This window comes from Charadrius vociferus, unplaced genomic scaffold, assembly GCF_000708025.1.
Source record: "Charadrius vociferus isolate BGI_N301 unplaced genomic scaffold, ASM70802v2 scaffold340, whole genome shotgun sequence".
Taxonomy (NCBI): Eukaryota; Metazoa; Chordata; class Aves; order Charadriiformes; family Charadriidae; genus Charadrius; species Charadrius vociferus.
In genome coordinates, this window is record NW_009646631.1 from 1880646 (window position 1) to 1896890 (window position 16245).

General features: G+C 35.5%; 1 protein-coding gene across 2 annotated transcripts in view; it reads right to left on the reverse strand.

The window, feature by feature from the left end:
* The window catches only part of SYT14 (synaptotagmin XIV), a 60983-nt gene that overhangs the window by 18499 nt on the left and 26239 nt on the right, over nucleotides 1-16245 (reverse strand). For both annotated transcript variants that reach the window (XM_009888412.1, XM_009888403.1), the window contains exons 3-4: nucleotides 5771-6039; nucleotides 3354-3803 (exon numbers count right to left, since the gene is read on the reverse strand). In XM_009888412.1, the coding sequence (XP_009886714.1) occupies nucleotides 3354-3803; nucleotides 5771-6039 (719 nt within the window). The remainder of the gene's footprint in view (nucleotides 1-3353; nucleotides 3804-5770; nucleotides 6040-16245) is intronic.

The window sequence follows — 16245 nt, forward strand, 5'->3', positions numbered from 1 at the left end:
CTACCATTGTAGTCTAAAAGGAAAATTTGTCTAAAAGGATCAACAAAGGTCTTCCTAAGCAAACTATACTCAGGAAAAAAACCCGCAATGGACAGCCCTGCCATTTACTTTTGATGCAATGGACACTTTCTACCAAATTTGAAAGGGACAGTCTCAGATCACAGTGACAACCACACTCTGGCTAGCCCATATTGGTTCTGTTGCTTCTCCCTCACTCAAACCCACACTGAACTTGGAAGGAAGGGTGCGATAAATAAGGGGGCTGAGGATACTGCATGAGGAATTCCCTGTTACGTGGGAGAACTGTAGCAACACAGAACTGTTAAAGGCAAACGGCAATAGTACTGTGGATAATAGATGCTAATGCAAGACATTATACACTATGTAGGAAGGTGGAAACGGGGTGAAGTCTTGTGTGAGAAAGATAGTTTGTGAATATATTTGTAAATTTGAAGCCACATGTAGCTTTGAAACCTGTTTAAGGAACACACTAGTATCATGTACTCACCATGACATGCACTTGTCCACCTTTTAACAACAAGAGGGAGTTGCAGGCCCCACTCACGTGAGCATGCCACTGTGTTTCAAAGGCACTGAACTTGCTGGTCAACCTTTAACCAGATTCCCTTGTGAATAGCTTTAAGGTATAACTGAAAAAAATACTAAACTTCACAGGATACGAACTGTTCGTATACAATCAGAAGGCAGCTGATTAGCTAATAAAATACATTAATATAATATCAGGCACGGACAGAAGCAAATAAAATATGTTGCTGCAGAAGAGATTAGCATAGATGTTTTCACGGATTAGGAAGTTTCAGTGACAGAAGGTATATTTAAGATATAAAATCCATATAATGAGAAGCAGTGGAAAAAACAGGGCAACTGTCATGTGTCCAAGAAATAGCTGTGTAAAAAAGCTGTCAAATATAAACACTTCACAGCAACAAAACACTCTGCAACTGAACAAGGCAAATTTAATTCAGAATTTACAATGTACCTCATCATGGATTTTATAATTACAAAAATGCCTGAGTAGCTGGATCTCTCCAAACTGAAACAATACTTACCTTCTCCTGTTAAATAACTCCTGCCTGGCATTTATGATTACTTGGACATAAAGATGGTTGTTGGTTTGCTCTAGCAAAAGGACAGTTGAGAAGGAATATGACCAATGCGTATAAATAGACCGAGGTGAATATCTGAGAACTGTAAGAACTAATTAAGCTTAAGGAGCAGGCTGGCAAAAGAAAAAATGGTTATAAATTGATCATGAAGAAATTCAGGTTGGAAATAAAATGACCTGACGTTTTCAAATGAAAATTCACAAATTTGTTATCAGAATGCCTGGCTGTCTGCAATAACAAGAACTTGAACTCAAGTGACTCAGGATGCCGCCCCCTTCCAGTAATATATCCTAAAAATGCAATAAATTTTTACACCCTTGCAACGTAACTATACGTTAAATCCTGTAATAGGTCTACTGACTGAAATAAATATGATGCAGGCTGTAAATAATAATAGAAAAATACCTATAAACTTCGACGTGAATGAATTTCCAAAGGTTTAAAAATTGATTTGCGTAGTTCCAAAAAAACACGAATCCTCATTCAAGCTATGAAGACTATTAAGTTCCTTTCCAGTGACAGGCAGGGCAGCTAAGATAAATCTGCCTAAATCCCAGTACAGGAACAAACTTTGGAAAATACTTTCACTTCCTGCCAATATTCCTTATTCTTGCTCCTTCCCCACAAAATAAGGAGCAGAGTAAAATGCAGATATGGCATCCCTTACCATCATCACAGAAATTAAATAACAATCTTTTTATCTTTAATGCCTTCTGGAATTTGTTTTTACTCTCTCTGACACAAAAGCTCAAGAAAATAACGCAGAAGGATAACCAATGCACATATGGGATATACCAATCAATCAAAAGCCTCTTTCATTGACTTTGGCAAAATTTATACCGGAGCCTATTGAAAACACACACAAATTTAGCAAGTACATTTAGAATATTCAATGTTTTGTTTCATGCGGTGTTTTTTTCCTAGCTATGAAACTAGCAAAGTCTGCATTAGTTCACACTAGGTAAGTGAACTGCTTCATCCTTGGAATAGACTGATTGGTACTTCTTAAGGAATCATAAAAAAGCTGTGTTATTGTCTGTTGATTCTCTATCAGATCCAAGTTTTAGTCTCAGCTTTTACTAATTCTAGTTAATATACTTTTAGTCATTAAATACAATGGCATTTAATTTGAGTATTTATTTTTGTAATACTCATGTTCAACAGAAATGCCATTTCAATTGATCCAAACTGTTTTTGAAAATGCAGAACAAATTAACCACATTGTTTCACCTGAAAAAATCTTTTCCTTTCTTTCCCTTTTCATCTTCTTTTTCTTTTATTGACAGTTTAAAAAAAAAATGCAAACCACATACAAAAACCAAATAAGGATGCCCTTGCTAAATCACCTTGTCTTTCCCCCAGAAGTCTGTTATTTAGCACACACGCAGCTCTTAAGCAATGAACATTCAAGCATTCCTAGTCTAGGAAGCCCTGACCACAACATCACAAACACTCTCTTTCTGGACAAAAGCATACTTAAATACTTACAAAAAAGAAAAAGGAGATACTGATCACGGCCCTATGTTTTTCGATAGTGATACCTAAGTTTACCCTTAATTATTGTTGCTTTGCTTTATTAAAAATTTTTAAATTATTTATCATTTGGGGGACAAAAAATTTTGTTCGTCAGATAGGTAGGGTTTTTTTTCAACAAACAAAAATCCTTTTCAGTTTGAACCACTTTTCACACTATTTTTCACTTCAGACTTAACCAGAAATCAATTATTTACAAGGCTCTAAGCTGAAGTTATTAAAAACGGTTTTGTGCTCTCAAAATTCCTCTTTCCTGTCTTTCTTTCGTGAAAGGAAAATACCTATTGCAACCAAGATTTAATTGCAACAGATGGAAGGCACTTGCTGGTATAGCTTTTTATTTCCTTCCCTTTTTTTTTAATTGAAATGCTGTAAGCAGCAGAGTAAAGATTATACTAGTAAATACATACATATGTATCTGCATGTATACATATGTACCTATATTCACCACTATATTCCTATTGATAGACTGGAAATTTCTAAGTAATTAAAAGGAAAAATATGGGTAGCTTTTGCAGGTGGAAAGTGAATGCACTTACAGAAAGTCTACGGAAATTATTGTTGTGCTAATACAGCGCTATGACTGTTGAAAAAATTGAGTGGATGGGATGACTATAAATATACGCACTACCCTTACAAAATTCAGGACACTGTATATCACTGCATTCTTATTCTGCCTAATTTAATACTCACAGACAGACTGTAAGAAGGTTCCAGTATCACTGGCACTGACATCTTCCCTTGAAGATTCAATTTGGTTAAGTAAAAAATCTTTTCTCCCACAATCCTCTCTTTTTTCATGCGACGTACGCTGTACAGTCTAAAGCGAACTGCATAATTCCCAATCATCTCAGACTCAACGTGATTAAATTTGAATGTCTCTGTGAAGACAGGGCACGGTCCCCGCTGGATGCTGGTTTTTGCTCTCTGCTTCTTTATAGGGAGGAGAACTAGGTGTACTTGCCACGAGCTTCCACCTGTCCTGCTGTATGTGGGAATGTCTGTGACAGCTGTCACTGTCACCAAAAGCTTCTGTTCCTGTGAGTCATAGTCAAAAGTCACATCCAGTGTGCCATATTTAGCTACTGGCTCAGGATCAAAAGGTTTAGGAAGCTGTGAAGATGATCCTCGAGCTGACATATCCTGAAAAAGAAGAAGAAAAAGCAGCTTTTAATTTATTTATTTATTGTATTCCATTATTAAATCTAGCGTGGAAATATATGGCTTTCTCTAAGCAATGTGAAGTGACTATGATCTTTTTGTTCACTTCATCAACAAGGTAATTAAACACCAAAAGCCTGAGGAGATGGCTGACTAGCAGCCAAGAAGAAATCAAAAGACTTTACCTGGCCAATACTGCCAAAAGCCAGGAGCCAATCAGACAGAGCTCAGATTAAATCAGGCTGTATTTATGATCTCTTCTTCCGTGCCCCACATGTTAAAATCCATGCATGTTTGTTATGAGACAGAACCGCCTTGTTTCAGTGCGAGTATACATACATTTTTAAGTGCAGATACTATAGTGTTTTAAGAGCTGGCTAGTGCTTGAGAGCACAGTGCAGTGAGGTGCCAGCAAAGAATACTGGAATTACAACACCTACTTGCACATGCAGCTTTTGTTGCAGTCCACAAAGGCTCTATAAATGTGCCAAAATTATCATGGCTTGATTAATGTAATTTTACTAGAACTGTGTAAGATGTGTCTGTTTTGAACACACTTTCTGAACTTTCTGTAAATGGCATAATTCCTAAAATTGTATTTTAAACTTAATTTTAAAACTGTTTATTGTCACTTCAAGTTTTGAACAAAATATTGATCCTCTATATTTTTTAAACAGCTAGTTTGATAGGATATTGAACACAAAATATTTACAAGTACAGGTCAAACTACTGTTTGTATACTAAGTTATTCCAAGTAGCTAAAACAAATTCATTTCCTGTGCATTTTCATATTATCAAAGATACACTTGTTCATGTAAATGAATAGACAGAACAATAAAGTCTTTTGGATTAAAATATGTTCTGTTCTTATTTTAAACTGATTGCTATGGGAATTCATTCCTCTGAAAGCCTCATTCTTCAAGTTGCTGAGTGGCTATAAAAATGTTGGCAGTATTCTCACTTCTTATTGGGTATGCTTACATTAATGACTGGTGTGACACAAAGTGGGAAGAACTAGGATTAGATTTGCTGCAATCTGTTAAGGTTCAAGCACCATATGTCTTTACCAACAATGAAGTTCTCACAGATTGTGGTCCTAGCTGATCATCAGGTGCGTGTAGACAGCTAGCTACTGGAGAACCTGGCATTCACGCAGCAGGTGGGCCTTCCAGATGTTGCACCAACACCCCAGGCATGCAACATCAACTTACAAAGAGGTCTACTGACAAACGAACAGCTGTTGGCACATCAGGAGTGGTCCCTAATATCCACTTCAAAATTTCAGTTAGAGACAAAATACAAATTTGTACCAAAAAAAGCCTCTTCTGCACATGACATCACTAAGGTAGACTTATCCATAGATGTCAGTGCAGTAACTAGTTGCTAAAGACATTTCAAGGAAATATATATCAGAAAATATTACTTCTTCATAGTAAAACTGAATAGACAGCATTACAGTTTATAGCAGGGAAAAAAAGGAAAACTAAATGGAACAAATCTCTTTACTACCATCAACAATTTTAAAAAAAATCTTTGTAATAATTTTTCATTCATAAAAGACATTGTACATTACGGGGTGTTCAGTTTAAAAAGTAATAACACTTTTCTATCTTTTGGGGTTTTTTATTTGAGTTGTTTGCAAAATTATGTGGAAGAAAAAGAATTTTTACTACATTCCTTATAGTGTGATGAAATTTTCTCACTTGTTTAAAAAAAAAAAAATCACTTTTACTGGGAGCTCGTTCGAAAGTTAAGAGGCCATAAAGATAACTATAAAGAACAATCTGAAATCCTACTGTAATGTTTTCTGACAAACCAACTTTTTTTTTAATGAATGAGCTGCAATATTAGCGTTCATATCCCTGTATATTGATCTTTAGGAAAAAAAAAATGTGTCTCAAAAGGTTGCACTGCACAACACTTCAGAACACTCAACTGTTTTCATTTACCTCTGGACTAAGGACAGCTGTGCTATCACTTGGTACATCCTCTTCGTATCCTTTGTTATGAAAGCTTTCTATTTCATGTCCTGTGCTTCCCTCACTTGGACACTTATATGAACATCTTGGACTGTTGCTACACTGCGAAAATTCACATTTACTGTCTCCAACTTCAGAAGGCGTACATGAAAGATGAGGAGAACCACTATCATCCTGGTACGGAGGCGGCTGCAGTTCATCTAGTGGAGGTGTTCTTCTCATCCTCTGAATGCAGTTTGCTGAGAATAAGTGAAAATTCTTTACTTACTTTCTGATTATTTAGTGTTGAAACAGTTCTGTGGAAAATGGTAAGTCCAAATATCTGGAGACAGTATTTAAAATCTATACATGCCTTTTCTTACTTTACATTTTAAATTAGATTACAAATACTACTGCAAAATATTTGTTCAAAAATGGAAACATGACCTCTCAGATGAGAGTGATGTGGGAAAAAGCAAAGTATTAAATATATAGTCACAGTGGACTGTGTAAACCATATATAAATAAATACAGCACAAATATGACATGACAAAAATTCTATGCTTGAATTTCTGGGATGCTTACCTTGCAGAAACCTTAGGATATCTTAAGTCAGATTCTGTGCAGGTGGAATGTAAACCAATTAAGAAAACAAAATGCACTCCCTAAAGCCATAATATCAAACTTCTGATTACCTCCCATGCTGTTGCTCACCCAGGGAGATATTAAATTAAACTCTGAAGACAAATGAGGCAGTAATAAAGGCAGACACAAGCCTTTTCACACAAGTGAACTCTGATCACCGGTGAATTTAACAAGGGAAGAAAGATGTGTGTCAGATTCTTTATTACTTGTTAAGGACAGCTAACAGTTACATAGCCAGTGTCTAGAGGTTAGACACCAGGCCCAGTCACTAAAGACACTGGAAAAAAGACCATGAGCAATATTGTGCTTGGGATGAATACTTGATGCTGACCATCTTTGCCTCTCGCTTAGACTAGCTAGCTAGCTAGCTAAAAATGTGGTTATATATCTCTTCAGAAATAAACCCAGGATGTATGGCTATGGATACAGAAAGTTAATTCAAAATAATCACATTTCAATTTTTGATGTCGTATTTTACTAGGCAGCATTACAGAGTTGACTGGAGTTGGGAAAAGACAGCAAGGTGTGCAGTAGCTGAAATGAAAGGAATACCAAGGATAGGTAAAACCTCTATCACATTTTGTTTACATCTTCTGTAGAGGTTTTAATGAAGATTTTGATGCCCCTCGTGTAGAATTAACTTATATACAAAAATTTCAAAGCAACAATGTTTTTTTTGGTGTCAGACATACCACTTTCACTCACAGAAAATAATCTACCAAACAAGGAAGTTAACGAAAGTATTACCATTAGAATATAAGCTTTGATTTCAGATTAATCCAAGAAAGAAACTGATCTTTCCCACATGACAAAGGTGTTTAGTTTCATCATCACATATTTGCATACAGGATTGCCCTGCCTGTGTCCTAAATTCTCACCAAGTGTATCAACCTTTTAACTGCTTCAGAGGTAATTACTAGTTGTTCAACATATCACATAAACAGAGTATGCGTAAGAGTTACCCTTTATGGAACAAGGCTGAAAACACAGTAATGCGTCTCTCTCGGTAACAGTTTTTGCAAAAGGCTCCCTTTTGTTCTCCTTTCCTTTGGACGTCTGCTCTGTACATGACTGTGGCATGCAGGAACATTTCACAGCTTCTGGCATTTGATGCAAGCCCAAACCACCGCGGGTTTGGTGCACACTGTCCATAGGAAGGAAAGCCAGAAGGGAGCCCATATGAACTGCAGTTCCCCAAAGCTGAGCAACTGAAGGGCAGGGACAGGCCATCTCATTATGGAGCATACATACTACTGCACAGACAGGCAGAAGTCTCAAAGATAACTGGGGAATGCAGGGCTCTTCTCTATTTCACTGGGCTCCTAAAGGAACTCCTCTTAGCTTTAGCTAAGGCAAATGAGTAATTAAAACAACACAAAGTACTCCTACCAGATGATACCACTGTCAGGAATCCTCTCTTCTCTGATAAACCCATCAGAGCCAGCCTACCATTCAGTGATTCCAAGTTACTCTTACAGCACTCACACAAAAGGTCTTCTGCTGTTTGTTAGCCCAGTGCCACTAACTCTTAATACTTCAGTCCCACAGGGCTGGAAAGGAAAACAGAGCAGGCAGGGAATTGTATACTTGAAATGCAGTCATCAGTCAAGCAGATAGACATAAAACCTTACGTATGAAACAGAGTTAAGTGTGATAATTAGAATCTTGAAATCACCATGCAGGAAATGTGAGAAAGCTTTATTTGCAAAACACGGAGAGATCTGGGAAAGCACTTTTTTTTCTTTTAATTTTAGATAACTTGTGCCCATGAAACTATATAGACGTAATTTTAGAATCTAAACTAATATTTTAGTCATAATAATAGTAAACATCCGTTGACTCTCTATACCATGAAAACAGGTGACTTCCTTTTCATAATGTATATAATTAAACATTCTAGCAAATTTAGAGCAACAACATTTCTGCTCATTGTTGCTAAAGGAAAACAAACAGCCTTAAATGAGACAGTAACCACCATGTAGCTATGACTTAATTTCTTTCTTTTCACTTGTAGTCTAGTCTGCAAGGACTTTTTAACTCCCAGCTTTTCCACAATCTAAAGAGATGAAAGCATGTCCGGGTAACTATCAACACCATTATTGTCTTACATGAGTAAATAAATGACAGTGTGACTCACTTTTTTCACTTTGATGAACTCCATTATATGTCCCTATGGGAAAACTGCACAGGCTGTGTGACAGAAAAGGTACTCAATGTAGGCGGGGAAGAAGTGAAAAAAATCCTTATTAACCAGCTGTGATTCAAAAAATCTCAGAAAAAAATGAAACACTGGGGCTGGTTTTAACTATTTATTTCTGAAAGTTTAGTTTACCAAACAGAAATAGCATGTAAGTTCTTAAAACACACATCCAGGTTTAAAAATCTAAGGACACCTCTGTCTAAACAGGCATAAACTGGTTTTGAACAAAAGGTTTCTCTATATCAAAAGATATCAAAGTTTTCCAATGGATTTTTAAAGTGAAAATGTCTCATTTTCCATTAATTTTCCCCTCCCCACAGTAAATGATGCAATAAAACGATGATTTCATTTTATAGCTCTCTGAAAATACTGCAAATTTGAATTACATTAAGACATTCTAGTGACTGACGCTATCAAAGACAAATGATATCCCAGACAGAAATGAATACAGCAACACGAAATATCTGATACTGGGTATTTTCCTTAAAAATTACATAGAAGTAACAACTAACTCCAACAATCAATCTGTCAACTACATTTTGCATATGTATCCAAGTTTTCTTTTAAAAAAACACCACTGCTAATGCATGCTGGCCTATCACTGACTGTATTGGGGAAAAACATTTGGGGCTGAAAGAAAAGCATGTTCTGAAGTGTTGCATATTTACATATCGAACCACTTTCTATCAAATACCTTGTACCTTTCATTTAAGGTGTAAACTTACACACAGTTACACTTGTGCATACTTGTACACTGTGGCAAAGCCAAAGAATACCTTTCAAAGACCACTGAACGTGGCTAATAACATCTGCAAAAGAGTTACTCTTAACAAGCAAATGGTTACAATGAAAATCTAAAATTAATTGTTGCATCATTTCTATGTAAGCTTCCCAAGATGCTCTCAAACCAGATAGAAAATAAATTTTGCCAATTCCTCCAGTGAAATAAATCATATTAAATTACCATGCCATTTTGGACTAGACAGAGTGAAACACACGCCGACATATATCCCGACCCCGGAAGAAAGGAATATTGGTGGAAACCATATTGGCTTTAGCCTGAGGCTCATACCAGCCAGAAAATGCCACAACAAAGGAAAGACATAAGAAAGTTAACAGGATAAAGACCCCCCGCATCTAGTTTTCCACCCAAAATATGTGAAATAACTTTGCATTCTCATAACATGAGTGAAACAAAGATGTTCAGTAACAAATATTTAGTAAACTCTAAATTGAGAATACAGTGTATTGCTGTCAATGGGCAGGTTAGAATAATCAATCTTTTAAGGGCTCACTGCTTTAATTAGAATTTTCATCCTTCTTTAGTGGGCTGAGAAAACACTCACACAGTGGTAATAGTAAAGGCCTTACTCAAGCGAAATAAGCGGAATACCTTACAAACGCAACCATATTAGCATTTTGCTGGTGCACTCAAGAAATTACAGCATGTAAACTGTCATTAGCACATTTAAGTCAGAAGTAAATAAATACCTTCTTTTTAGTACTGTTTGTTAAACAATGAAGGTTAATCTGTTTTCAGAAGTCCCTGTACAGGGGACTGATTGAAAACCAAGGGGCGATGATACATATTCTTGCCATCAACCTCAAGGGACTGTCAGTAAAACCTGACATAGCAACCATGGCCCAAATGAGTATTCCTGCAACACACAACTGGTAACTACGAGAAAATACACAAACTTTTTCAGTCATTTTTCTGAGTGGAATCACGGTTTAAAGATATGCAAACTTACTATAAGAAATGCTTTTTCTTCGGTTTTCAGTTACAATTTTGAAGTTTCTACTCCCAATGCTGCTCATTTCTCCTCTCTGTCCTGGTCTCTAGTGGACCAACCACGCTAGGCTGTACAACATTTCACCATGAAGCTGGTTATGAATCTTAATTAATTTTCCCAAAGATTGTCAGCAGCAGCACAAACCTAGCTTTCTTAGCCCGTATTTCCTGAGTAATTCCAAGAACAGCCATCTCTTAACGTAAGGGAAAAGAAACTATCCTTGTGGTTTTAATTCCCCTGTCTCATAAGCAGTAACTAACTACACTTTTGCAACTTGGAGTTTCTCATATATATTACTTCTTTAAATATTCATACTATTGTGGGAGGCAGCATTATCATAAAACGTCTTTGGGAATCTGGTTTCCAGTTCCTTTAAAACAAATAATCACTATATAAATTAATAATTTTTGCAAGTCATATTTTGTAATTATCAGAGTATCTTTACTCAAACAGTACCTCTTCTTCATCTAATATATCTCCACATACACTATGTTTCATAATTATTTATTTTTTTAATCTAACGTAAATTTCAAGTTTTCAAGCCTTCAAGGGGTTCTATGTAAATGTTAAGACAATTTAAATAAAACATAAAATGAAATACATGTTTAAAAATTAAAGAAACCTTTCTTATTCTGAATGATTAAATACCCTTAGAGATTTCTGATATGCAGCTCAGACAGTCCAAATGGAATTTTCATGTTTGAACTTTTCTGCCATCCAAAAATATTACGTTGACTGAATTACCCCATATTACGAGGAGTATAAAATATAAACATTAAATATTGAATGAAACCTCCGGGCTCTCCTTCCTTTAAAATGAAAAGCTTAGATGCATCTTTGTGAGGAAAAAAATATATATTATTTCACAATAAAACAAATTATCTTGGCAGTATTATATTTCTTTTCCAAAAGAGTTATGGCACGAATCTTGTTTAACAAAAAAGGAGTGGTATGGGGTCATTATGGACAACAGAAAAAAAATCTTTTATCAGATTTCTTTTTGCATTTGCCACATTTTAGACTTTTATTCACAGCTGAACTATCTTCTACATTAAGCAATTCACCAGTAAACAAGAAAAGTAATCATATCTATTTGTGGGGTTTTTTTTCAGTAAAAAATAGTTTTCCTTTTTTTCCTAAAATTTAGAAAATTCCATACACTATGACCTTAATCCCAGACCTGTAGAAATCAATTTTCCTCACTTCCTAAGGCTAATTCTACTGGTCATGCATGTAATAAAAAGGTTCTCTTTTGTTTTTTAATACAACTATTACAAAATTACTGAATTATCCTTACGTCCAGTCCTTAAAGCTTCAATTTTCTTCTGCAGGAAAGGTCTAAGACCTACTGAAGCTATTGATACTTGCATAGTAATTATTTGCTTTTAATTTGTCTGTTTACATAATGAGCCTGCAGAACTACAACTTGGTTTTGTTTGCTGACAAAAGAAATTTGCTCTTTTCTGCACTCACTAGAGCACTTCTGATTTCTAAGAATTTATCATTCTATTTTACAGAGCAATACAGAAAAGCGCTGCACTGGTGAAAAATTCCAAGCTTTCTCATCCAAAATTAGCCCAAATTAGAACATTTAAACTACAAATACATTATTAAAGCATTATAGTGAACTAACTGTCAAAGACACTCTTTTGTTTCCTTCCCAAATATTTTGGTCGCCTTTCAATGAAAATTATACATTAGCATCTCTTGAATCCATTTTCTTTCAATTTAAGTATCATGCTCTGATTCCTTATGCAGTATTTCTACTGATTTGAATAGGAAGGAATTCTGCTACCTGGTTCTGTATTTATATTTTCCAGCTGACCAAAATAAATCTAAATACTGCTTAAACCTATTGGTTCATTATTTAAATTTCTTATTGATGCAAATATTAATAAATCAAGCTTTCCAGAACTATTTTTTTTTTAACTTTAGTTTTAAAAAGAGACTTCAAAAACTATTCTAAGACTACATCCAGCTCTAAAGCTTTTTGGAAGCAGTAATCTTTAAGAAGTAAAATTGTAAAATTGTTTGCCTTCATTTCCATAATTATATTTCCTTAGGTAAAGCATTTGTACTGAGTATGTTCATTCAACTTCTTAGGTAGAAAACTTATTTTCAGTTCCATTTAGGCACTGCTTTCACTTTTACTGTTTTTATAAGCAGCTATCTCTCTCCTTTACACTACTTTTCAAATTGCTATGTTGGCTAACTTCATAGATGAACAGCTATTCCTTTGCACCTCTGTTCACTGTTAATTTTTTTCCAGGTTATCAAAATTGTTAGAAAAATATCACTTCCAAAAAGATAGTAAGTTAAATAAATTCATAGAATCTTCTTCCCCCCGCCCTTTTTTAAAAATACGCTCGAAGTCCTGCTTGATGAAGGTGATTGACAACCACCTTTGAAATCTTAAGAGTGTCTTGGTAACAAGGAAATGCCTTTTATCTTCTCTGTGAAAATTCACCCAAATTCAGCTATCTCACCAGCATTTATGGATGCTTAACAAAAATTCGGAGCTTAACAGCAAAAAGCTTTGAAAACTCCACCCACTGTAAACCATTTCAGGTCCCTGAGAATCCCCACTTCTGACCAGTGCGTGCATACTAGCATCCCCTGATACTTCTGGAACACAGCAGTTGGATGTGGGCTTAGATAATATTTTCCTGTCATTGCTATGCTTCATTTGAGTACAATTTAAACTTTAAATTCCAGTTCAAATTCCAGTCCAGTTTAATACTACTACAGCTGCAGTATTAAGCACAGGAGTCGAGCAGCAGGATAAAGTGCTGAAAAGCTGAAAAAGATCCCACTGAGGTCTAAAAGAAATTCCCAGTATTTTAACACACAGCTAATACTCCTGTAATGCTCCTGCTCTTGCTTTATTTGGTCTTAAATGAGGAAAGAAAGTGTGATTAAAAAGCAAGATTAATGTGTTAAGCGTATCATTTTCTTGAATATTTTACTACTTTTGCAGCTCATTTTTTATTTGACAAAATAGAATACAAAGTTTTCTAAGCGATACAGAACCCCCCTCTAAGATCTCAATAATTACTCATTTAATGATATAAACAAGATCTATTCAGCAGTATATACTGCACTTAAATGTGTTCCTTAATTATCAGAATTCCATCGTTCTTTTTTCCACACTTTTATTTTAAATAGGATACAACTACTTCCTTTACTGAGAACTCTTTCTGCAACTTAGAATGCAATAACTTCATGGTTTCTTAAAAACAGCTTCACCTTGGTAACTGCGTTTTGTAATTTTTAAAAAAAAAAAATGTGTAAAGTTCCCTATATTTTAGCTCTCTATTTATTACTACCCTAACTGGTGAAGATGAACCAGGAAAGATATTTTCCATCAAGAACTGCTTCCAGAATAGGAACACAAAGCTTGCTTTGATTCCTTTGACTTACTTTCATAGCAATTTTGAGTGCAAAGGATACTCTGTTGGAGTGAGTCACTAACACAGAGCAGCACTACAATGACTGTGCATGAACCATTTCAGTAGGGCATGAGTTAAATTTTCTGCCCATCTACTTAAGACATCTATATGATCCCAATTTGGGTAGCTTGTAACTACTAATATATATAAGTGAAATACACGTTATGGTGAATAATAGTACTACTATAATAGAAGTTAACATGTTTGGCACTTTACAGATGGAGAACTAAAGTACAGATTTAAATAAGAGGTAATAAAGATTGCTGTGAATCTAGCTCAGAAGTGCTCATAATCACAGAAACTTTCCAACGAAGTGTGGAACTGAAAACAAGTCTTTTAAGACTAGTACCTAGCCGTTTCTTCTGGGGTTTAGTTTTTTTTTTTAATTTTACTTCAAGCCTTGTAAATTATTATTAATCTAAAATTCACCTGAATTGTGTACCACCACCAACATGGAAACCTCCAAGACACTAGCTTCTTAAGAGATATACCCCCACAGAATTTTCCTTTATCATCAGATCTGTACTGGAAGAGAAGGAAGAGAAAACAAAAAAATACAATGTTAGGGTGCAGAAAAAAGTAAAGGGAAGAAGAAAAATAAAAGGCAAAACGAAAAAGCAGGTGCGATGATTCAGAAAACAGTGATAGGTTGTTGGTAAATGAACAAAGGAAAGGAATAAAGGGAGAGAAGTTTAGTAGATCTGTATAGAAAATGAGAAAAACAGCAAAGAGAGGAATAAAGAACAGACAAGATGCAAACAGGAATGAAAATTACAAACAGCTAAAATAACAAAGCAAATATGACAGAGGAAGAAAGGTGAAGGAATGGGGAAAATAAAACAACACATGACATGCAAAAAAGTAGTTCAGATCTAAGAAAAAAGCAATGTCAACAGAGCAAAGAGATAAAAGAGAAATCAGCAATGTCTGATGGGTGGGAATATCCATATTTGTAGGTGAAAATCTGCACAACCTAGAGAACACAGCCAGTTATTGAGAGGCAAGACGTTTCCCAGAATAAGCATTTATTTTTATATTTATGTTTTAGATTTATTATTATTTTTCCTTTTGAGTGGGGAGACGGTGGTAATTATTTATTCAGATCCTGAGACTCCAAAGGACCTTGATTTCTCTTATCTGTTCAGGCACTTTTGCCCTTCTTTCCTTGACACACTGGCTCAGTGACTTGCTTTAGTAAAATGGACTAAATTTCCTGCAGTATATTAGAGTATTCCCGTAAAAAAGGATTCTAGAAAATGGAGATTGTTTTGCTTTTGAAACAGCTCTCATAACTCTCATAACATAATAAAAAGCAGCTCGAGATCAGAAAAATCAAGGACGATCTCAATTTACAGGAGTACCTAATAGGTCAACAATAGAAGAAAATGGTCTATATAGGCTCAAGAACTCCTCTAAAACATTTAGATATTAGTGCCTGTAGAAAGTATGCTTAGGAATAATGGCACTAGTACCAATTTTGGGGCTAACTATCCAGAAAAATAAAGGCCAAATAGGCACTGTGAAATCACAGGAAATGGATATGATTTGAAACCAAGGCATCTTTCCTTCACGCACCCAGTAAGAGGGCTACGAACTCACAGAAAAGGCATGGATTAAGCAGCAGGGAGCATGTCAGTCTGTTCCACTCACTCCAGCAAGGCCTCAAACAAGTTTCTCCAGGCATAAAGAAACACAATTACTCAAAAACAAATTTACTGCACTTCTTTGCGGTGCTTCTGAGACCTCCCACTGTCACAGACGAGCTGCTTTACTAGGCTTGTACGTAATATAAGTTGTTGCTCTTTCCATAGTTGTCATACAATTCACTAAACGGGTAATTTTCTGCATTTTGACAGGACTAGATGAATATGAGTCTGGCTGGTGAAGATATTTTCATTCAGCCATAGCACCAGTCATAAGAGCTATGCAAGAACTTATGAGGATGAGAGAACAGTGGCCAAGCTGCATATTGCACACAGAGAGCTCATAATGTCTACAGAATGATGCTTCAGCCCTCAACAAACAGTAGGAAAGGAACTGTTCTTCCATGTCATCCACCTTAAGAAACAATAGCACTGAACAGTCAAGGATCAAAGTGCAGCATATCATTCTCAACTCATTTAATTTCCCAAAACAATAACTGGAAAATCATGTTGTCACGAACATGGTGTTATACCTACAACATTAAACTTACTAGCCTTTGTGACAGAGTAAAAACACGCATATCCATCAAGATTTGTTTCTCATGGGCCTTTCTTATACTAGCAAAAATTTATATACCTAATTTGAAATTACTGTTTGATGTTGCTTGCAGACTAAGAGACTTAAAGGTGGTGCACAGCAGTTAATTAGTAATCAGTCTGACAGCTACAGCTGCAA